The sequence below is a fragment of the Paroedura picta genome, chromosome 2 (genome assembly GCF_049243985.1).
Source record: "Paroedura picta isolate Pp20150507F chromosome 2, Ppicta_v3.0, whole genome shotgun sequence".
Lineage (NCBI taxonomy): Eukaryota > Metazoa > Chordata > Lepidosauria > Squamata > Gekkonidae > Paroedura > Paroedura picta.
The window spans coordinates 40,995,227-41,018,261 of NC_135370.1; the positions used below are offsets into that span (position 1 = coordinate 40,995,227).

Below are 23,035 nucleotides of genomic sequence, written 5' to 3' on the forward strand. Positions count from 1 at the left end.
CTGCGAAAACTGTGGCTGGACCAAGGGCACCCAGCAGGCTTCATGTGGAGGAATGGGGAATCAAACCGGGTTCTCCAGATTAGAGGCAGCTGCTCTTAACCTCTCTACCATGCTGATTCTCAGGAACAAGTAGGGATGACGGTCCCCAGGTGAGATCTGGAGATCCCCTGTAATCTCTCATCTCCAGGCAACAGAGATCAGTACCCCCCCTGGAGAAAATTGATGTTTTGGAGGGTGAACTCTATAGTATCATACTCCACTGAGGTCCCTCCCCACCCCAAATCCCGCCCACTCCTGGCTTCATCCGGAACTTTCCATGTATTTCCCAACCTAGAGCGGTCAATCATAGAAACAAATAGACTTTTTGCCCTCCCAATAAGATATCCATATGAATCGTGAGAGAAGAGAAGCTTACTGGGAGAAGAATATATGTAAATAGCTGGAAATGAAACTTTCATATTAACAGGGGATATAGTGTTTCCTTTTTTCAACCTTCTATAGTGACGTTTGGCATTTTTCTTCCGAACACATCATGAAAACCTCAAACAGTCAAATATGATTGCAGCCTGACGTGTGCGCGCGAGCCAGTGACACTGATGCCGTGCAATAGTTTTTGAAATTTTAGAGAGCCGTGATCGCGGTCTGTTTTAGTTACCGCATGCTGGTGCAACATGGTGTGTAAAATTACACGCCATGCTACGCCAGCTGAGAAGATAATACATCTCGCTATTGTACAAATATATATAGCCCCATTGACCTTTTCCATTATGGCTTTTCCAGTTTCCTTGATCAGGCAATTACAGCATTTTTTTTTTTTAGGAAACACTGTAAACTCCACTCTTGTATTATATTGAGCTAATATATTCAACCCTTGGGATGTTGCCCCTCCTCAGTATCTCCTAATAGGTACTCAAGCACAGCTGGCATGACACAGCCTCTTGATATAAAACTACAGTTCAGATTCCCTAGCAATACCAGGTGCCCAATTGCAAGGATACACAGGGTGTCATATAGTTTACAAGCAGAGACCCAGGAAAGAAAATGCAGACATTTTGTTGTTGTTGTTGTTGGCAGTGATCTTTCTTGGCCCATTCATACACTTGAATATAACCCCTCCATTTATCCCCATTTTAATATTTGCCCTATCCAAACATTCTAAGAAGTGGGAACTTCTCGACATTCCTTTCCACTTAAATAGTTCATAGCTCCTTCCTAATGCCTTTCGTGTTGCGAACTTATTTTGCATATCAATGGAATGTTGTTGAATGCTCTAACACAGTGACACAGCCAATGGCTGGGTTTTCTGACCTCCAGGCTTCTGTGACATCACGGCAGTTCGGTGAATGGTTAGGGTTTTTAAAGAGGTTAGCCTGTATTTATTTGAGGTGATTTTCTTTCTTTTTAAAGGTTTGCTTGATAGTTGCAAGCTGGTGTTATTAACTATTGTTGTGAGCCACTCTGGAAATATTCTGTTGATGGAGACAGGGCAGCTGTATTTTTGGTACATTACTTTAAATATGTTTTAGCTCAAGAGGGTGACCTTAAAATTAATTACAGCTTTGACTTGGATTTTCTTTGCATTTCTATCACTGTATGCATATTTTGAGGGAGGAGGAAGAGGTTAGAAATGTTATGTGTATATGATTTATCTATGTAATCTCCCTTAGGAGTCAAGTTTACAGGTTGTGGGGCTCTTTCCTTGCGCCATGTAACACAGTGGCTAGTTAACAGTCTTCTTACAATGCAGTCCTACTTTGAGTCTTACTGAGGTCTGTTCAGGGGAACCTACTCCTAGGGAAGCATTCTTGGGATTTGATTGTAAATGTGTTTATGATTCATCTAAGCCAGTGGTTCTCAACCTTCCTAATCCCTTTAATACAGTTCCTCATATTGTGGTGACCCCCAACCACATGTGTTCTTTTACAGAAATTAAACCGAAACTGACCAATGACATGAAGATCCATTGTTCATGATGGTATATAAATTGGTTTTTTTCCAGGGTTTCTCAGTTCAGTTTTGCCTCTTGTCCCACCATGCTGATCTCGCTCTTTTCTACTGCTCCAGACAGATTAATGCTCTATCTCGATCTACCCTGCAAGGCTGTTGTGTAGATGGCATCCCCCCCCCCCCGGCCAAGCTGCTTGACCTGCCGCGACCCCTGTGAAAGGGTTGTTCGACCCCCAAAGGGGTCCTGACCCCCAGGTTGAGAACCACTGACATAAGCTGCCCTAAACCCAACCTGTTCAGTAGATTTGCCAGACACCATCTTATTTTGATTGATGCCACTGTGGAGAAGATAATTTACTTTTTCAAAATTGGTTGAGCTGTTCCTGTATTACATGTGGTCTGAAACACTGGAGGAAGGTAGGACTTCCCCTTCCCTTTTTCCTGCTGTTGCAGCAATTTATGGCAATCCATAAAGAGCCAGTTTGGTGTAGTGGTTAGGAGTGCGGACTTCTAATCTGGCATGCCGGGTTTGATTCTGCATTCCCCCACATGCAGCCAGCTGGGTGACCTTGGGCTCCCCATGGCATGCCAGATTAGAAGTCCTCTTTCCATTTATATTCCTGTTGAGTCAAGTCCAGATGACAAAGAGGTCAGGAGGGCATATGCTTTAAAAAAGATTCTGCTGGGCTTTTAATCTAAAACAAAAAGAAAATATCCTGACCCAAACAAAAGCCAAGAACCTAAAAAGGTCAACACCAGGGAAATTGACTTTAGCCTATACAGGGGGGAACCCAATTATAAAAATATAACTTAAAAAGATAGATTCAGGACACCATGGTCCACGGCAGGGGTAGTCAAACTGCGGCCCTCCAGATGTCCATGGACTACAATTCCCAGGAGCCCCCTGCCAGCATTTGCATTTATCAATGGTCAGGCATCAAATAAAACCAGCATATGTAAAATATACAATAAATACAATAACATAGCTAGCTGGCTCCATAAATATATATATATATATATATATATATATATAGATATAGATATAGATATAGATATAGATATAGATATAGATATAGATATATATATATATATATATATATATATATATATATATATATATATATATATATATATATATATATATATATATATATATATATATATATATATATATATATATATTCAGGACTCTATGGATGTATAAGTCAATCCCGTGGACCAGGGGTAGTCAAACTGCGGCCCTCCAGATGTCCATGGACTACAATTCCCAGGAGCCCCCTGCCAGCAATATAAATATATATTTATGGAGCCAGCTAGCTATGTTATTGTATTTATTGTATATTTTACATATGCTGGTTTTATTTGATGCCTGACCATTGATAAAGGTGGTAATGCCAAAACATGGTCAGTGGAGGCATTATCAATTTATTTTATTAATATATTAATTTTATTGAGGTTGTGCTAAAAGCCTTGGGTTTTTAACTTGATTAATAAATACTGGTATTCTATTTTTTTTAGAATAGGCTTAAGTTCATTTCCTTTCAGATTCTTGATTTTTTTAAAAAAATCTAAAGAATACACAATGTACAAACGAGTATGAAATGAGATTTTATAAAATGAGGGAAATCAACTGCAGTGCAATGAATCTTCCTCCTCCCCCATCTGAGTACAGTCCCAAAGCTGTGGGTGTGGTTTGTGAATAATGTAAGAATTCAGAGTACGGTACATCTTGAAACGGAGGCAAGTAAGAGGTTAGGGAAAGGTTTTTTTTAAAAAGCATTTAGGCTCCCTTTGAAACATGTACATGAATCCTGAGAACAGCTAAACCAGAAAAATGAGCTAAAAAGGAGGTGGGGAGGGGAGCGCTCATGGAAAATGTCCTTAAACTGCCCTAGAATTTTCGCAAAGGGAAGTTGGAACTGAAAGGCACGTTGCAGGAATGCCGAAATCCTTTCCGAACCCTGCACAGCTTGCTTGTAGCGGTGGCAATTTTTATTGTGTTTTTAAAAGAGGAAACAACGTAAACAGAGCCAGGGGCTCTGCTTTGCTTCTGTCTTTGATATAATGCAGGATGACAGCTAAAATGTAAAGGGGATCACACTTATATTTAGATCATTATAAAATTATTGTAGTGCACCCAAGCACATCCAGTGGGCTTTGCCAAAGCCAGGGTCTGCTGTCCATCAAAATTACTTTGCGGTTTACATTTCTACTGTATCGCAGAAGGGCCACGTTTCACGGCGTGCCCCAGAGTGGGTGCTACCCCTTTTAGAGGAGAACGAAACCCCAGGGACCTGTGCTCGGCTCTCCAGGAGGAGGAAACGGAAGTGGAGACCATATCCAAGTTCAGAGGAGACGTACCCTCTCCATGGATGGCTTGTCAGACAGCCTCCCTAGAGTTCCGCGAGGTTATGTGTCCATCGAGCGTGTATTGGAGAAGAACGGATGAGGTTTCGTTCTTGTTTGTGAGGGTTACATGCTGTATTGCTAACCGGTTGTTTCGCTGGAAATAGGGTTTTTGTTTTCTTCGTGTAGCATTGCCAATCCCTCACAATGGGTTGTACGGCATGCTGGACGGTCCTGTTTACGCGAGGTCTCATTAGCTGTGTGCGGTCCGAGTTCTCAGCCAAAACGGTAACTGCCAAGAGAACGGAGCAATTTTTAATGAAGGTTCATATGTCTTCAGCGCTCACAAGAGGACAGCCACGCTGCGTCACTTTGTGAAGTCCCCATGCTGTAATTGTAGCCGTCTTTCCCGCTGCAGTTTCTGCCAATACTTGGATGTATCAGTGACTACCCCATTGGAAAGGTATCCCACCCTGGCTTGCCTTTTGACTTAAAATAAGTATTTTGTGAGCTTATTCTGAACTGCTTTCTTGTCCGTACTAAAAGTGAAGTGTGGATTTCTCAGATGCTTTTATTTTGGGCCAGTAGCGGGTATTCCTTTAAAGTTTTTGACCACTGTTTGCTTCTTCCTTCACCTACTCAGTGCTTAACCACCCACTCAGGGAAGCTGTCCCGCCCCTGAGTGCCTCCTCCTCCAAATGGCTTGCCTGTTTGTCCAGCAGCCAGCCAATAACCTTCCTTCCCCCTCCCCTGACCACCCCCTCCTCCTTCCACTTCCCTCTGAGGCTCGGAGGCTGCAAGATCCCTGCTGCGTGAGAGCTGCCCCTGCTGGTGAGTTCCCTAACAGCTGCCTGCAGCCTTTCCAGATCCTGGGGGGAGGGGGAGACCGCCTGCAGAGTTCTTCCACCCCACCTCTCCCAATCTAGCACCCGTTGTATTCCTGAATGCTTGGCCCCTAGTCCTCTATAAAATATTGCATTGCTGACAGACTTTCAGCTGACTTCTTAGTGTTCTGTTTGCGGTAGATGTTTTCATCATAGCTTAGATGAACTCTGAATTTCCATTCTGATGGAAACCATGTATTACGAAGGAGAAAGTGCACTTACAGTCACATGCTTGTTAAGGCTGTGACTCAGAAGGCTGCAATGGCTTTGGTTTTCCTAAATAGGTTTATTTCCCCCATTATAAAATGTTTAATTATCTTCCTCGAGTCATTCCCCCCCACACCCTTTTGTTTTTCAAAAGGGAAATATGTAAGACTTGTACCTTAATGATTGTTAAAGGTGTAATGGAAAAATTCAAAAAGTACATAGGGCAGCAACAATGCTGTGAAATAAATTCATTAAAATCAATGTTGTTTCAATGAATACTAATTGAATTATTAATGCTTGAATCAGGGTTTTTCTCTCTCTTTGTGATTATTCAGCTTGTTGTCTGTTGAATCTATATCCTTGTTAATGAACACCCTCTGTGTGAGTACAGATTGTTGGAAGCCTTCTTTTTCTTCTCCCACGCAGGGGTGATATGATGTACCGTTTTGCTTTTCCCACCCATTTTCAGCCTCGGGTATAGGCGGTAAATGGTACAGTCCACCAAACTGAGAGGCATCCGGAGTAAATAATGTTCTTCCAGTTGTCCTTGTGATTTAAAGGCACATGCTACATTTGCCACATGGATAAACCAGCCCTGCACCGTGTCCATATTGCAAATTAGGAAAGGAGGGAGAGTAACTTCTTGAAGCTATTTATTTCGTTCCCAGCAGAGGCAACTGTTGTCTGTGCAATAGTGATCTTTTGAATTCCAGATGACCTTAAGCCTACAATTCTTCTCTGTGTTCTTCCATGTTGTAGGCCTACATCTTTTTTATCATCCCCTTCCTACGAAAAGCCATCTGTTCAGGAACGGTTTTCATGTTCCGTAATACATGCCGTCGGATGAAGAGAGCGGGGGTCTGTATTGCGAGGCAAACGGATATGATTTAGAGCAGGGGTAGTCAAACTGCGGCCCTCCAGATGTCCATGGACTACAATTCCCATGAGCCCCTGCCAGCATTCGCTGGCAGGGGTTCATGGGAATTGTAGTCCATGGACATCTGGAGGACCACAGGTTGACTACCCCTGATCTAATCCAACCCCCTGCACTATGCAAGACACTCACATCCCATTCGCTGGCAGGGGCTCATGGGAACTGCAATCCATGGACATCTGGAGAGCCGCAGTTTGACTACCCCTGATTTAGAGGCTTAGTTGTCTGCAGTTCTGGTTAAAGCAAAACTCCTCTTGTCCTCTGTGTGTGTGTGTGTGCGCGTTTGTGTGTGTTTTCCTCTTGCGCTTGACGTGACACAGACAAATGCAACATATGCGACGTACGTAAAACTGCAATTGTAACGACAGCTCAAGTATATAATCATATTTTCCTCCTGGAAATTAACCCGCAGTGTCCAGAAAGTCAAAACAGTGTGAAATTGAAAGTGAGTCCCAGGAGTAGTAACTCGCCAACCGGACACTGGCAAATGATCAATTATTTCCTGGGCTGGTATACAAGAGCTACAGTTCATATTTCTAGGACCTCTGGGGGAAAGAGAGCCTCAGCATGCCTAGAGGAAACAGCTAATACTATAGCCGCTGTTGCTTTATGGTGCTTGGGCTCAGTTTAGTACCCAGTGCCTGTTGAAAAGAACTGGGTGTTTCTCCCCCACCCTCTGAATGAAATTCTGGGCTGTATATTTACAAGGGAGTATTTTGAGCTTTATGCGTTGAGCTGTAGCTTGGCGGTGGGCTTTTTTTTTGTTTTTTTTTACTGGAGCTTTTATCTTTAATTTATACAGTGTACAAATAAGCCGTTACACGCGGCTTTGTTTGCCCATTCCCTTTAATTTTGTTATTTAGAGAAGGCGTGTGCGATCCCAGCTGTGTGATTTCAGTAGACTTCCATTTTCGAGAAAGCCACAGCCATTCCACATCATCGGAGGTACTTCTTCACACAAGGTGGTGAAGCCTTGACTTGTTTAAGCCAAGTATTGCAGGAACTGGTTGACCCCAGCAGTGGGCTTTCAAGGGAAGTGAGAAGCAGAAGTGGTTTGCATTGCCTGCCTGGCAGGAGTAGTCAAACTGCGGCCTCCAGATGTCCATGGACTACAATTCCCATAAGCCCCTGCCAGCAAATATGGAAGAACACAGAGAAGAATAGTTAGGCTTAAGAAGAAGAAGAGTTGGTTCTTATATGCCGCTTTTCCCTACCCGAAGGAGGCTCAAAGCGGCTTACAGTCGCCTTCCCTTTCCTCTCCCCACAACAGATACCCTGTGAAGAAGGTGAGGCTGAGAGAGCCCTGATATTACTGAAGAAGAAGAAGAGTTGGTTCTTATATGCCGCTTTTCCTTACCTGAAGGAGGCTCAAAGCGGCTTACAGTCGCCTTCCCTTTCCTCTCCCCACAACAGACACCCTGTGAGGTGGGTGAGGCTGAGAGAGCCCTGATATCTCTGCTTGGTCAGAACTGCTTTATCAGTGCTGTGGGGAGCCCAAGGTCACCCAGCTGGCTGCATGTGGGGGAGCGCAGAATCGAACCTGGCATGCCAGATTAGAAGTCCGCACTCCTAACTCCTACACCAAACTGGCTCTCAGTTTGGTCATCTGGAATTCAAAAGATCAATATTCATGGGAATTGTAGTCCATGGACATCTGGAGGGCCGCAGTTTGACTACCCCTGCTTTGTGGAGTCTCCCTTGGTGGCTCTCCAGATCCTGAGCTGTGATGAAGTACTAAGGAAGTGATGCTTAAAAGTGTACACTTTACTAGGCTAGGTGGCATGACTCACACTAGCTTGCATTAGTTTTAGAGTAGATGTCTGAACTGAACTTTAGGGAGTGCAGTGGGGGGGGAGTTTCCTTTTTTAATCTTGGTGAGTTTTAACCTGTGTAGTTAACAGGAGAATATTGGGAGGCATGGTGGACTGAAAGCAGCATTTCACTGGCAGCAAAATGAAATAGCTTGGCTGGATTTGTGGGGAAGCAGCATTTATATGGGAAGTCGCTCTTTAATTTTGTTTATTTAAAAGATTTCTTTCATGGCCTGCTGCTTTAAAAAAAAACTCCAAGGCAGCTCAGGAGATTTAAAAATCCCAACCATGTGCAAGTGAAAGGAAGATGGTGCTTAATTAACCCCCAAACATGGCGATAAAAGCCAAACAGCAATATGTGGAAGAGCTATAAGGAAAGAGCATGAAGAGTTAAACTGCTTTTGTTAGGTCGAATACAGTAGGCGGACTACCATAGCCAGCTGTGTGATGACCATCTCTTTCCAGCCCCGGTTTCTCAACCAGGGTTTTGTGAAACCTGGGGTCTCTTGAGGGATCTGGAAGGGTTTCCCGAATGGGTAGGCTTTAATGCATTTGTATATTATTTAACACTTGTTAAACATTTATTGGGTGATATGGCTATATATAGTCTTGTCAACCCACATGACCTCCTAAAATGGCTAATGATGGGCGTGGAGGGGCGGGAAGGGGCTGGGCCCTGGGTAGGCATATACATAGCTATGCTTCCCAACCATATTCTGCACAATTGCTCCACATCTGGAATTCCAGGGTTTCTCAATGGTAAAAAAATGTGAGAAAGACTGGACTAGTCTGTAAAAACAAAAATAAATTTCAAATGGCTTGATTAACAAGCCTCAGCATCTCCAGTTCTCCCTCCCACCTCAAGCCCATTTTCTCAGGCAGGAATATTACAGTATATCAGAATCCTTCTGCTGAGCGTAGGACAGCTCACAATTCCTAAATTCAGTACCATCCCCTTTAGCATGTGTCTGTCAGGAACCAAGAGGTTGAGACCCCATAGATTTGCACCACAGACATCCCTCTCGGGCTTCAGGGTGAAGCTTTAAGTAGGATCAGGACCCAGATCAGCACATTTGGAGAATCAGGACACAGATCAGCACATTGCATAAGCTCTTAGACAGGAATCTTGACAGAGATGCTAGGCAAAAGGGGGTGCAAAGCATACATACCTCAGCTAGGCTGGGGGGCCTTGGGGTAGCATTTGTTGGGAACATTAGTTCACACAGAAAGAGCAATGCAGTTTTCTTTTGAGCTACAAGGTGCCAGAGTAGCCGAGTCAGCCATCTGGTATTTAGACTAAGTTCCAAGTGAGAACAGCCTTGAGATGAGAAAGTGAGAACTGGACGAGCCTGCATTGAAATGCAGGCGGAGATGGGAAATGGGAGGGGCACTCTCGAGTGGCTTAAGGAAGATGCCACAACTCAGCGGGAGATCCGGGAACATTGGCAATAAAGCAAATCTCAAAAGGAGGGGAGAACTAGGGGTTCATGACAGTGTCTTTCGTTTCAAAGGTGTGGGTGCCAGTGGGAGAACTGGAGCTGCATAGGCTTTCTTCTGAAAGGTTAGCTTCCATGCCCCTAACTTGGATGCCACCCCCTTGTAGTGGATGGTTCTTGCATGTCTGGGCTTGGAACTTCTGAAGGCTAAAGTCATGTTGCTTATCCTTTCCACGTTGCCTGATGAGCTTGAGCACTGTTTTCATTTCAGGGGGCCTCTGCCAACGAAAGGTTTCTGTTCAGAATTCTTCTTAGCTCAGAATACATCTCTCCTTTTTTGAGACCTGTTGCTGCATCTTCCCAACTTGAAATTAGAAGTTCAGATCGCAAGGACCTTTACACCTGGAACCTTTGGCCTGGCAATTTAAAATAATAACTCCACAGGATTGCTTTTGCTCTTCCAACTTTCAAACCTACCTTCATTTTTCTGCTAGATCTATCTTGTAAAAAGCTTAACAATACTTTGCAGTTGGAGAATGACCACTATCAATTATGGGCAATGCCCTTCATTATCTCTTCCATATATTGTGTTTTCAAAAGTCTGATGGACGTTCTTTTCCCCCCGTTTTTTTTTTTCGTTTTCTTTTTGGGTGTTTTGTAACGTGGTAAGAAATGTTCAGCTATATGTAGCAACTGTTGAATACGTCTTCTTGGCGGTCAAAAGAACTCCCCAAACTAGAACCAATAAAGAGTCTTCCTCGTGATTCTGTTCCGACTTTGATTTCTGAGTTGTTGCTCCTGGGGTTTCTCAAAACTGGAGAGCTGAATATCTCTATGCTCACCCCCACAGTCCGCATCCAAACTCTGGCCATCTCTTATTCATGGTAGCCCATCAACAGGCAACAGCCACTCTTTCCAGGGAACTACACATCTCATTTTCTTTATTCTTCCTTTTGAGCCACGTTGCAGTGGAAATCTATCTAGTGAGCTGCCCATTTAACGAGCATTCAAACTCTGTTTTTGAATGCTGAATGGAAAACTCTTACAAAAGCAGCTTGAAAAACATAACTACTCAAGAAGTCATTTCATTCAACATCCTTGTATCAAGCGTTGGTTCCAAGAAACTCACAAGCGGATCATGAAGGCCTCAATTTCTTCTTCATTGGTTCCTTGTGAACTGAAATCCAGAGGTAACTGCTCATTGTCCACTTTAGGGAGAGGTTCATCATCTCCTGTTCTTGGGGCATTCTGCTGGACAGGTGACTTCAGCTGGTGAATAATGACCAAGAATGACACCTGTTTTACAACAAATTTGATGATGTCCCTCCCTCTGCACTCCTGTTTTGGCCTCACCAAGAAACTATCTGCTGCTGTAATAAGACCATCCCGGTCTTATTGATGAGCTCTTTAAATCCTGTTGTCTTGAAAAGACAATGAATTAACAATTTTTATTCTGAAAGGGGAGCAAAATTTATTGATCTAGCAAAATATTGATCTTGCTTTGTTTATGCACAAAGGATTTTAAAATATTCACGGCATATGCTTTTTTTCCCCAGCAGTAAATTGAAAATAGAATTCTTAGCTTGTGTCTTGAAGCAGACCAGTTGGAAAACCAGAAACGTGCTTTTAAAGGTACTTAATAAGGGTCGTATCAATGGCTTTAATTGAAAGTGATCTGAAAATTAGGGAGTAAGGAAAATTAGGTAGAATTGATGATGTTATACTCCATCTTTACGATCAAGGGCTAAAATTGGAAAGAAAAACTTTTCTTTTTTGAAGAAAAGATACCCAGTTTAGAGCAGTCATTTTGAATGCAGTGCCTGCAGATAGATTTCCTGGTGCCCACTGGAATCATAGAGTCATTGAATCATGGAGTTAGAAGTGACTCCAGGGCCGTCTAGTCCAGAGGTAGTCAACCTGTGGTCCTCCAGATGTCCATGGACTGCAATTCCCATGAGCCCCTTCCAGCAAATGCTGGCAGGGGCTCATGGGAATTGTAGTCCATGAACATCTGGAGGACCACAGGTTGACTACCCCTGGTCTAGTCCAACCCCTGCAGAATGCTTCTTTTCTGGTGCATCTCTTCTTCAAACCTATTCCTGATTTTCTTCCACTTTACTGGAGCAAGGGAACCTAGAGGGATGCTTGACTGGCAACCTCCCAGTTTTTTTGCCTTGCCCCAGCATCCCATGGTAGCCATTTTGTAATTACCTATTTTGTGCCTAATTTCCTGCTCTCAGCATCCTGAAAGTGCTCCGAGGCTCAACATTATCAAAGACCCCTGGTCTAGTTTCATGCCCTGTGTTTAAGGAGGTAAATCCTACCCTTGGAGAACATGTCCAAGAAGAGATTGGCAAAATTTTGCAAGGACGGTCCCATGGTTTGGCAGTGCAGATCTCATGCTAATTCTGGTTTGCATCTGGAATTTAAGCCTTGGACTCACTGGCTGCAAACCACCTTTAACTGTGGTTAAATTTTACTTCTGTGTCCATCAAGGATGTTTTCACCCCCACTTTTCCAGCTGGGAAGTGCTTCCTCTCAGGTAGGCTGTGAGGCGCTGAAGTGAACAAGAGTAGCTTACTCCCCATTGTGCTGGCAAAGGGGATGGCACCAAAGGAAAATACTTTGTGGCCGGGATAAGCAGCACCCCCGGTTTAACGGTAAGCCACCCTGAATAGCTTTCTGCTCGTTCTTCCCTCTCGCTCCGCTTCCTGCCCCTTCCACCCTGGCGCAAAACCTTTCTTGGCAAGCCGTAGCCTTAATAACCAAGGACAAAAAAGTAGCAGGAGATGCATCACCCTGTCTTCCCTCTGGCCTGTTACTACTTAGCCAATTTTTCACACAAGGATATTATCTCTAATCTGTGGATTACTGGTCGCTTGTTTGGCTTGGTTTCTCCTTGGCTCTTTGCCAGCGACAAAAAATACCCGCTGCCGTGTTAAAGTGGAACTAATTAATTCTGAGTTAATGGTGACTAAATCTTGACAGGGGAGGAGGCCAGACATTTGACATATTACTGAAACACTCTGAACCAGTTAATGCTGGTGGTCGCTCTCTTCCTGGAACGACCCACCTCTCCCTCTCCCTCTCTCTTTTTGTAGCTCATATTCCAAATGACTTCATAGCACTCTCTTCTCCTTTGAGGAAGCCTAAAAGCTTGTCCACTTCCTTGCCTCCTCCTCCTTCCAAAATTCTTCACATCTGTTTTGAAATGCAAAGGGAACTCTCAGTACTTCATGTCACAAGCTCATATCTTCCAATGGCATCCGATGGTCATATTTCAGCAGCTACAGTACAGAGGTGGGTGTCTCCCGTTTTTTCAGGTTTGGGGTTTTATGAATTAATTTTAATTCATTCAAAAGAAATTCCGTCTAAACATCCGGAAGAAGTTCCTGACTGAGCAGTTTCTCAGTGGAACAGGCTTCCTTGGGAGATAGTGGGTTCTCCATCTTTGGAAATTTTTAAACAGAGGCTGGATAGCCATCTGACAGAGAGGCTGATCCTGTGAAGGTTCAAGGGGGTGGCAGATTACAGTGGATGAGCGATAGGGTTGGAAGTCTCCTGCATAGTGCAGGACCCATGAGGTCCCTTCCAACTCTATGATTCTGTCATTCTATGATTTTATGACAGCGGTGTAAAAGTTCTGCAGTTCTGAATATAGCAATGAAGGGAAGAGTAGGGTTGTGCTCTTTGGCCACCGAAGCACACAACCCTAGGGAAGACAGACTTCAGAGCGACTGTTTCCAAAGGGAATAGGCCCCCACTCCAGTCCAGAAACAAGGCACTGTGTTCCATCCAAGAATACTTACCAGAGGCTAAATCTATCAATGGCTATTACTCTTGAAAACTTCCATACTCAGTGGTGATACGTTTCTGAGCACCTTTGAGGAGGAGGAGACCTCCATTTTGCTCAGCTTGTATAATACATGGAATCAGTCCGGCAGAGGAATTTCCTGTTGTTGCTATACTGTGAAGAAAGACACTGCCCTTGTGGAACGTGGTGGTTCTTCTGGTCTCTTGTCAGTTCCAGAAGACTTTGATCTTGAACTCTTTTTTTCTTTTTTTTTTGGTGTTGGTTTTGGTTTTTTGTTTTGTTTTGTTTTATTGCCATTCTTCTGAGCTGATATCAGTCTTCTGTTTTAGACTGATATCACTCCAATTGAAATGGGCTTTCAAATACCATTGGGGTTGGGTTCAAAACAGTGTTTAGCTCTGCCACAATGCGTGTTGAGTTTCCTTCTCTCTCTGTTCGGGTGTGTCTTCCTGCACGTGTGCCTTGGTGAGTGTGACATAGAGAAAGAAGAGTATAGTGTTCATACGGCACTTCCCGGCATCTCATCCCTATTCTAATGTCTTATGAATCCCACTGAACCCTAGTAACTTTTTGCCCAGGCGGTGATATCATGGCTCAAGCAGTGCTCCCTTTAGTTGACCCAAAAATAGCTTGGGAGTTTGCCAAAGCTAATTTATTTGAATGGAGGGAGGAGGATGTACTGGTGGTCGTGGTGTCCCACAAGTTGATTAAGGCAAGATGCATGCGAAAGCATTTCCAAGCAGTTAAAATAAATATAGTTTGTGTGTGTGTGTGGGGGGAGGGGGGGAGTAATTGTGTGGAGGTTATTGAACACTGCCATGCTTGCAGTCTGATTCTAGTTGTACAGAAGTACCTTATGTTGCTTTTGGTAGAAATTACTTCCTAATGTGTATACTTTAATTTCAATTACTGTATAGTTAACGTAGCCACTTTATAAAGTGTCGTACTTAATGAATTGTGCAGTTAAGTATACTAGCTGATTTCAGACTTGGACTTCAGAAGGAGATCGATGAGTCATTTGTCCTCTTCTTCAGGGCTTTCTTAGTTCAAAGAGAACGAATGAAGGAATTCTGAATTATACAAAGCTCTTATGGTCTGATAAAGTATGGTGATGATTATTTATGCTCCCCCAAATTCTTACTTGAACATAATTCGTAGATAGCATTTCGAGCCTACGGGGTGTGTGAATTTGGTGATCTCCCAGAATTACAGCTGATCTTCAGAGAGAAAATGGTTGCTTTGGAGATTAGACCTGATGAAATTAAAACTTAGAAGACGAATTTGCAGATTTAGCTGTTTTGATCACTTTAGTTGCAATCTTGCGCTAATGTAGGTTGCTCTTATGTAAACATCTGGTCTAATTAAAATAAATAAAAATGGCATGTCTTTAAGAACACATAAGCATTCATATTTTTACTTCTACCAAGCCTTCACAACTTCTTCAAGCAGGTGTGAAAGTAACTTAATATATTTAATTTTTATGCCATTAAAGCTTGATTGATTGATTGATATATTTAATAGGTTATATCCTTTGCTGGAAAATTCTCCCATGCCTCATAATTCACAGCAAGCTTTTTATTGTTTTATAATATTCTCAGTGGGGATTTGAAGTTGCTTGTGACATCACCTCCCGTTTCGAAAAAGCAGCTTCGATTGGTAGGGTAAGGGAAGTCAGCAAAGAATGCCACTTTGAAATATGTACGACTCACGGTCTTCTAATGATCTGGATTCAGTGGCCATGTGTGCCTTAAGAGCATCACATTAAAATCTAGAAAGTATTGAGAAGAGCATCTCAATACTTGTCTAGACAATTGAATGGAGGAGTATTGAATGGATGAACCATCAGAGGTTGTCAGTGTGATACCGTGCTTACGTTTGGCTATGTTGCTACATGCATGATGATCCTATTTTGGATATATGTTAAATATTTCCTAGCTAAGGGTTCCTTTTGCATATGGGGAAACCAGAAGATTCCATTTTAAGGATACTTCATGTCTTTCTGGTGGTTTTGTTTCTTAATTAGTGATGGTGTTCATTGCGTTTCTCCCTCTTTTTTTAAATTAATTGTTGGTACAAATAAAAGTGGGCTGCCAAGCCACAGATAAATCAGTTGATTGAATGAGTGCTGACACAAAGGATACTAATGTTCTAAAGACCGTTTAATTTTGACTACTTTGATGCAGAAAAATTAGCTAATATCTAGGGGAGGGGGATAGTACATAGAGATGGCTTTTCTAGTTGGTGTCCCGAGTTCTGAATTTAAAATCCAACAAGGCTGATTATTCTATAACTAGAAATAAAGCCCACTGTAGTGTTAATACAGCGGACGCTAGAGCCGCCCCCCCCCCCCCCAGCGGTGGCGTTCTTCGGCCTTCTCCCGGCCGCTCCAGCGCGGCGAGGCCGCTCCAGCGGCTGGGAAAAGCAGGAGGAGGAGCACTCCGGCCAGAGGACTCACCGCATTGGCTGCTAGTTCAGTCTGCGTGGTGAGTCTCCGGCCAGGGGAAGCAGCCAATGGGGAGCCGCGCTTTGCGCGGCTCCCCATTGGCTGCCCGGGCCTGGATGGACACTCAGAGGGCCCAATCAGGAGCCGCTTCATGAGTTTTTATCCCCGGACAGGGCCCACCCTAACTCATCCCAGACAGCCCTTACCCTTTTATTTAATCTGCTCCGCAGGAGCAGTTTAAAGATTGTGCATGTTTATGTACACACAGTGAGGGAACACACTACAGAATGTTCTTCTAGCTTTAGGTTAACTGTACCCTAGCAAAAACCCAGAAAAGCTTCTAATGAGTTATGCTTCATTTTTGATAATTTTTTTTTGCCAGCTCAGTATTTCGGTGTGTGCTTTTGCTTGATTCCTGCAGAAAGCAGCCCCTCTCCAGTGTTCTTGATCGCCTTAAGCACCTCTTTGTTCTTTCATGTTTTTTGCTTAAGTGATTTATTGCTTATATTCCCCAGTAGATTTTTTGTGTGTGTGTGAGTGTTGCCCTTCTTATTTTTTCTAAGTTCTCTCTTCGTTCTTCTGAGATCCACTATATAAGATGCATTGTATTTGCCCTCTCACTACATTTCATGTTTACTTTAGAACTAGCCTGTTCAGAGTATAAATACAGCTTTGCAAAAATTATTTACAAATAAAAAAATAAAATAAAATAAAGTATCAGCACTCTGCTGAAAATGTCACCCTCGACCCTGCTCCTTCTACAACTTCAGTTCTCGGTAGTAGCTGGTTGTTGCAGTCCCAGGAAACCTAGAGTGATTGTCCTTCCACCCTTGTATACATTCTCATTGTGGCTAGCAGAAGATACTGGTATACTATCAGTAAAAAGGGTGGGCACTCTTGTTTTGTGACAAAGTCATGAGTGCAGCTTTCAGGTGTTCTAAGAATGTGGCCTAGTTAAACCATACAATTTCATATATTCCTGGGTGGTGACATAATGTCTGTTAAAAGAAATTGCCTTGAGTGATGTTCACTGCAAACAATGATCCGTATTGTGAGATATAAAGGATTTTTAAAAAACTCTTTTCATCGAGGTCCCATGGTCTGTGAATCATTGCTGACTGTCCAAGGGATGATACAGACATCAGGACAGCCTCAGATATACAGATGGCTAGATAATTCTGATTGTTTGGCATTAAAAGTCTAAGACCAACAGATACTAAAATTCTCTTTCCTGGGAATAAAATGCAATTGTTTGAATTGCCATGGCCTAAAAGGATCACATGAAGTTATCATGGGATTCTTGGGATCGGTGGGGGGAATGGACTCCTGATCTGGTAACCAATTCAACATGCCAAATTCAATCGATGATGATTCTTATAAAAGAACAAATATTGTCATGTGAAAACTGAAATCTCCTTATGATATCGACTACTAGACTAACAACAGGTGGAATTGATTTTGTGAATAATGTTTCTCCCACCTTCCAGTTGTGTAATTTTAACAATACATAAATCAAAAATTCTGGGTATTAACTGTGCTGAATATGTGAGACAGAACAAGCCCAGTAACCGAAGAAGACCTGTTGGCATGTAGGAATGTTTGTTGCAATTTGGAGAGTACTATTTCTCTACCTAAGAATGTAGAGAAATGTAAGTTTCTGTGTGGGTTCAATAGGATAGGTAAGGAGATATCCCAATTTTGGGGGGTTACTGTCGGATGAGTAACCCCTCTTTGAGCCAGGCTTTTCTGATATACAACCCAGTTTGTTTGCCTGGCTCATGGGGTTGTTCATCTAGAATGAAGAAAGATAATGGGAGATAGGAAACTGGTTTTAATTAGATTTTAGAATTTTTATTGAGATGGATTTATACTTCTGTACTCTTTTTACTGTTGTACGCTGCTCCGAGACCAATTTTGGAAAGGAGTGGTTTAGAAATCTCAAAATAAATAAATATTCCATGTTAAATGATCATACTTTATTGATCAGCATCGGAGGGCTGAGGCCAAGGGTACACCAAATGAACTAGATCCCAGAGTTCCATTCTGCTAATGGTGGCCATTTCTTCTGCAGGCACTGGAGCTCTTTCTCTGGTGGAAGAGCTGCTTATATCAGAGGAAGGCTACTTGCACTGGAAGAAACCATCACCATTAGCAGATTCAACCCCAGTGCTTGCCCTTTTTAATATTCAAGATGATGTCTAGCTTTTCAGTAACGCGGGTAAAATATTTTGCCATAATTTTCAAGATAGTTGTATTTCCCCTCTGTCTTCCAACTTCTGTTCACTGCTCTTTGTTTCTTTTCTAATTTGGTGCAATTTTTTTTTCTTCCATTTAGAGTTCTTTCTTTTTCCCAAAGTGACCATACCCAATCAGAACCCATAATCTTCACTGATTTTCCATTTTGTTCCTTACATTGCTGCCATTTTTTATGTGGAACACATCTTCTGGCACAATCCCTGAAACAGATATAACTACGGACATGATGGCCCAGCCTGTTGGCCCAGCACTGGCCCTTCCCAAGACCTGGGTGGTTGCAGGGCAGTGTGGAGACCTGTTGGCCCAATACTGGCCCCACCTGAGGCCTGGGTGGTCGTGGGGCAGTGCAGAGGCCTGGTGGCCCAAGTAAGGGTGGGGGGAGAGTGGGGGGAAGGAGTTTGTGTGTGTGTGCGTGTCTGAGGGAGGGGGAGGGACCACGTGAGAGTTAGGGGAGGTGAGGGCATGGGGTAATGGTGGGGATAAGGAGTTTGTGTATGTGTGTGTTTGAGAGGGGGGAAGGGGAACCAAGGAGCCCCTGAGCAGGTATGTATTCCACATACCTTGTGAGAGTCGGGCTGTCACTCATTTATTTTTATTCCAGCTATACTTTCTCCTTCCCAAAGTAACCTGAGTCAATCAGATCACATACTAGTTCAACAGTGGAATCAGCTAGCTAAGGAGGTGGTGGACTCCCCCTCACTGACAGTCTTCAAGTATCAACTGGACAGAGAGTTCTCATAGATGCTTTAGGCTGATGGATGCATTGAGCAGGAGGTTGGACTAGATGGCCTGTTTGGCCCTTACAACTCTATGATTCTTTGACTCTGTAATGGATGTAATGACCTGATGGCACATGGCATTAAATAGCACCGATTGGAAGCAAGGGTGATCCTGGTTGCTTGTCCATATAGGGCAATCACCACAACCATTTCTCAGAATGAATAGTTACCCTCTTCATTCAGCTCCCCGAAGGAGGAAAGTACTGACAAAAACACTTGCGAAAATTGTCACCGCTTTGGTTTATCCCTACTGACCTTCACATTTTGCATGATAAAGCAACCATTTTCATAGTTGAGGGGATTTTAAAAATCGATTTCTAATACAGCATGGGTGGTTTATATATACAAAAAGGGTGATGTCGGCTTTCACCGTGCAAAATACTGCTCTTTGGATCCTGGCCGTAGATGAAGACAGCAGGATATAGTCTTCAACTGAGGCGTACCATATAACAGATAGTCCAAATCCACAATTGTATAAGCTGTAATCTTCTAATCAGATCTCAAATAGATCTAACATATGATACCTAATATGTCTAGCCTGCATCTAATAGAATTAGTCCTTTAGTAAGTGATGGTTTAAAATAGCCCTACTAAAAGGAAGAGGTTACACCAATAACTTAATATTTCACTTGAGAGAGTCTGGAAGAATTTACAGATGACGGATAGTTTCACAACTGTTAATTTAAAGCGTCAAAAGTAGGCTGTTAAGTCAGCAAGTCTGTCTGAATAACCTGTATATAATTGCTGGTAGTAGATGGAGTAAAATCCTAAATTTAATGTTTAAAATTATCGCTCCGTTTCATATTTAAAACTATCATTGCTTTTTTTTTTTTTGGCAGTTTCTGAATCCTTTGTTGACATTGGTGGTGTTCCATGCTGTTGTGACAATGGTAAGAGATAAATCATGCAACTAGAGCTTATGACATTTCAGGTACCCTTGCCACGCATGCCTGCCTCTAGGGTGGGGTACTGTGAGAAGTAGTCACACAGTCATCCTTAACCACATGATCCACTTCCTACACAAGTTACTGAAGTAGCTCTTATAACAAGGCTGGAAGAGTGTGAATTAAGCTTTCGCTATAGAAGTGGAGGGGGATGTGGCTCAGTGGCAGAGGGTCCCAGGTTCAGTCCTTGATATTTCCAGTTAAGATCATCAGGTGTTAGTCCTTTGCCTGCTTCCCAAAGAGTGAAAGATCTTTGCCTGAGGCCCAAGGAATCATTGTCAGTCTTAAACAATACTTACCTTGATGATCCAAAGGTCTGATTCAGTATGAGGAAGCTTCATGTTTTCAAGGACTTCTGGAAGTAATCTTGGGACTATACCATAAATTTGCTTTGATTTACCAGATATTTTAATTTTTTTTCTTCTATAAATCAATACAGCTTAAACTGTGATTTAGGGATGCCAGCCTTCAGGTAGGACCTGGGGGATCCCCTGGAATTATAGCTCATCTCCAGAAAACAGAGATCAGTTCCCCTGGAGAAAATGGCAACGTAGAAGGTGGACTGTATGACAATGAACTCACTACCCTCTTCAAACCCCATCCTTTATAATTAAAAGTTCATGTTGGCTCTGGGTCCAGTTTTGTAAGCAACATTAAAACAAAGATACTGGCAAAACTGAAAGGGATTTAAACTATTCGAAGGTCAGAACGGGGGGGGGGGGACCATTCCTACTCAGTAATAAGAGAAATTAGTTCCTAGATCGTATCGTCAGAGCATATAAATCAAAAGCTGACTTTCCTTCTGACGACATGTTAAACCCTTGGATTGGCCCTCACTGGGGCACATGCCCCCAATAGGGAGAAGGCACTCCTCCACAGAGGGCCAATTTCTGGTCTTCCCCGCCTCTCCTGCTCCTCCTGTTCCTTTATGCTGCTTCCCAGCACTTACCAGAAGAACTGGCAGAAGGTGAGCTGGGGGAGGTGGCCGGCTATGCTCTGCCATGGATGCAGTGCCAGACCCTAGCAGGCCAGATTGTCTGGCTCACTATGCTCCATTCCTTCCTGCTTGCCAGGGAATGCGAGAGCCCGACCAGCTACACTCTGCCAACTTACTGCCTGGGCTTCCCTGCTCTGCAAGAGCCCTCTCCCCCTCCGTGCTCTTGCCTTTGCTTTGCTATGGGCGAACCAGATCAGACGCCCTACTCTCGAGGAGCCTTCCCACCTTTGTTCTGCTACAGGTGGCCTGATTCGCTGCCTGAGTCACCCTACTCTCGAGGAGGCTTCTTGCCTTTCTACAGCCCGTTATCAAAATGAATGAAACTTGGAGCTGTCTTGTTTTATCTTATGAGTCATAGCTGAGGGACCCTGCCTCATGACTAAGTAAGGGACAAACAAGGGGCATTCTCAAAGAATAAATGGCAACTTGGAGCCATGATGAAGCTCCTTCTTGTTAGAAAATAATTTAGTTAGCGGTAGCTTAAACCACAGGGCCAATTAGGTAAAGTTGTTATGGAGCACAATTTGCGTAACTAGAAGCATAACATTGCTCATCTGAAATACCTAAAAATCATAACATTTATTGAGGTGAAACTGTCATGGAAGTTCTGCTTCGCAGTCCCTAAAGACTGTTTTATGGAAATGAAACTTGTAATGTTCTTTCGTGCATTATTTCTATTTTTTTTCTGGTCTACTTTCCTTTAGAAACGAGGCAGAATACTTAAACCTAATATATGCTATTATGTTTAAAAAAAATCCCTGTCACACCCCCTATTACTAGAAACATTTTCATTTCTTTTGTTCATCTTTGTCTTATGCTGCTTAGTTCACATTATCCAGATTTCAGTGGTGAAAACTGAAATACAATGGTAGGAAGAAGAGATCCTATTATTGGTATTTTTTCTGCCTCTCATTTTCTTCAGTGCTCTTCTGTTCTTTTATTTGCCCTTTTGTTTGGATTTTTTTTTATTGCCTTTGAGTGAGAAATGGGAAAGTACTCGCCCCCTCCTTTATGTTTGATCAACATGTCTAGTCAGGGGTGGCCAAACTGTGGCTCTCCAGATGTCCGTGAACTCCAGTTACCATGATCTCCTGCCAACTGGCCAATTGGCAGGGGCTTATGGTAATTGTAGTCCATGATTTGGTTTAGTAGATAGTCTCTTCCACCCACCCCAAGTTCATTTTCCCATTTTGCTAACTGATAGTGTTGGTCAGTTTCTGCAGTTTAAACTGTACAGTATGGCTTACAGCAGGGGTAGTCAAACTGTGGCCCTCCAGATGTCCATGGACTACAATTCCCACGAGCCCCTGCCAGCGAATGCTGGCAGGGGCTTCTGGGAATTGTATTCCATGGACATCTGGAGGGCCGCAGTTTGACTACCCCTGGCTTACAGAGAGATCATGTTGTAACTTTAGCCGACGAGAAAGAGAGGACTTCCCTTCGAGGGCTTGTTTATATGTACCATCAAGATTCAAAGGCAGCTTTCTTGAGGGAACAGCTTCTCCTTGCCCAATAATAGAATCATTTTCACCACACCTCTAGATCCTTAACTTGGGTCGTTCACAGATTTACTGCGTCTCTATCTGTTCCACTTAATATTTATGGTAGCGCCTTGGAGGAGGAGCATGTCTCATGGATTAAGCCACTCAGGGCAGCTGTCCCACCCCTGAGTGCCTCCTCCTTCAACTGGCTTGCCTCTCTGTCCAGTGGCCAGCCAATCGCCTTCTGTCCGCCACCCCTGACCACCCCCTCCTCCTTCCACTTTCCTCTGAGGCTCGGAGGCTGCAGATCCCTGCTGCATGAGAGCTGCCCTTGCTGGTGAGTTCCCTAACAGCTGCCTGCAGCCTTTCCAGATCCTGGACCATCCACAGAGTTCTTCCACTCTACCCCCCCCCCCCCCCCCAAATCTAGCACCCATTGTATTCCTGGATGCAACAGGCTTGGCCCCTAGTGTTAAATAAATGCCATCAATTAAATACCACTACTATTGCTTACACAATACTACTATTGCTTAAAAGACGCTTGCTCCTGGGGAGGAAAGCTATGACAAATCTAGACAGCATCCTAAAAAGCAGAGACATCACCCTGCCAACAAAAGTGCGTTTAGTCAAGGCTATGGTATTCCCAGTTGCAATGTATTGCTGCAAAAGTTGGACCATAAGGAAGGCCGAGCGTCAAAGAATTGAGGCTTTTGAACTCTGGTGCTGGAGAAGACTCTAGCGAGTCCCTTGGCGAAC

General features: G+C 43.3%; 1 protein-coding gene across 6 annotated transcripts in view; it reads left to right on the forward strand.

Moving 5' to 3' along the window:
- The window catches only part of FIGN (fidgetin, microtubule severing factor), a 207,043-nt gene that overhangs the window by 110,723 nt on the left and 73,285 nt on the right, over positions 1–23,035 (forward strand). For 3 of the 6 annotated variants that reach the window (XM_077319887.1, XM_077319884.1, XM_077319883.1), the window contains one exon: positions 19,697–19,747. The exons of the other annotated variants lie outside the window; for them this stretch is intronic. Coding sequence is in view for 2 of the 3 variants with exons in the window: in XM_077319884.1 (XP_077175999.1) it covers positions 19,697–19,747 (51 nt within the window). In the remaining variant the exon portion in view is untranslated. The remainder of the gene's footprint in view (positions 1–19,696; positions 19,748–23,035) is intronic. 6 annotated transcript variants of the gene reach the window in all.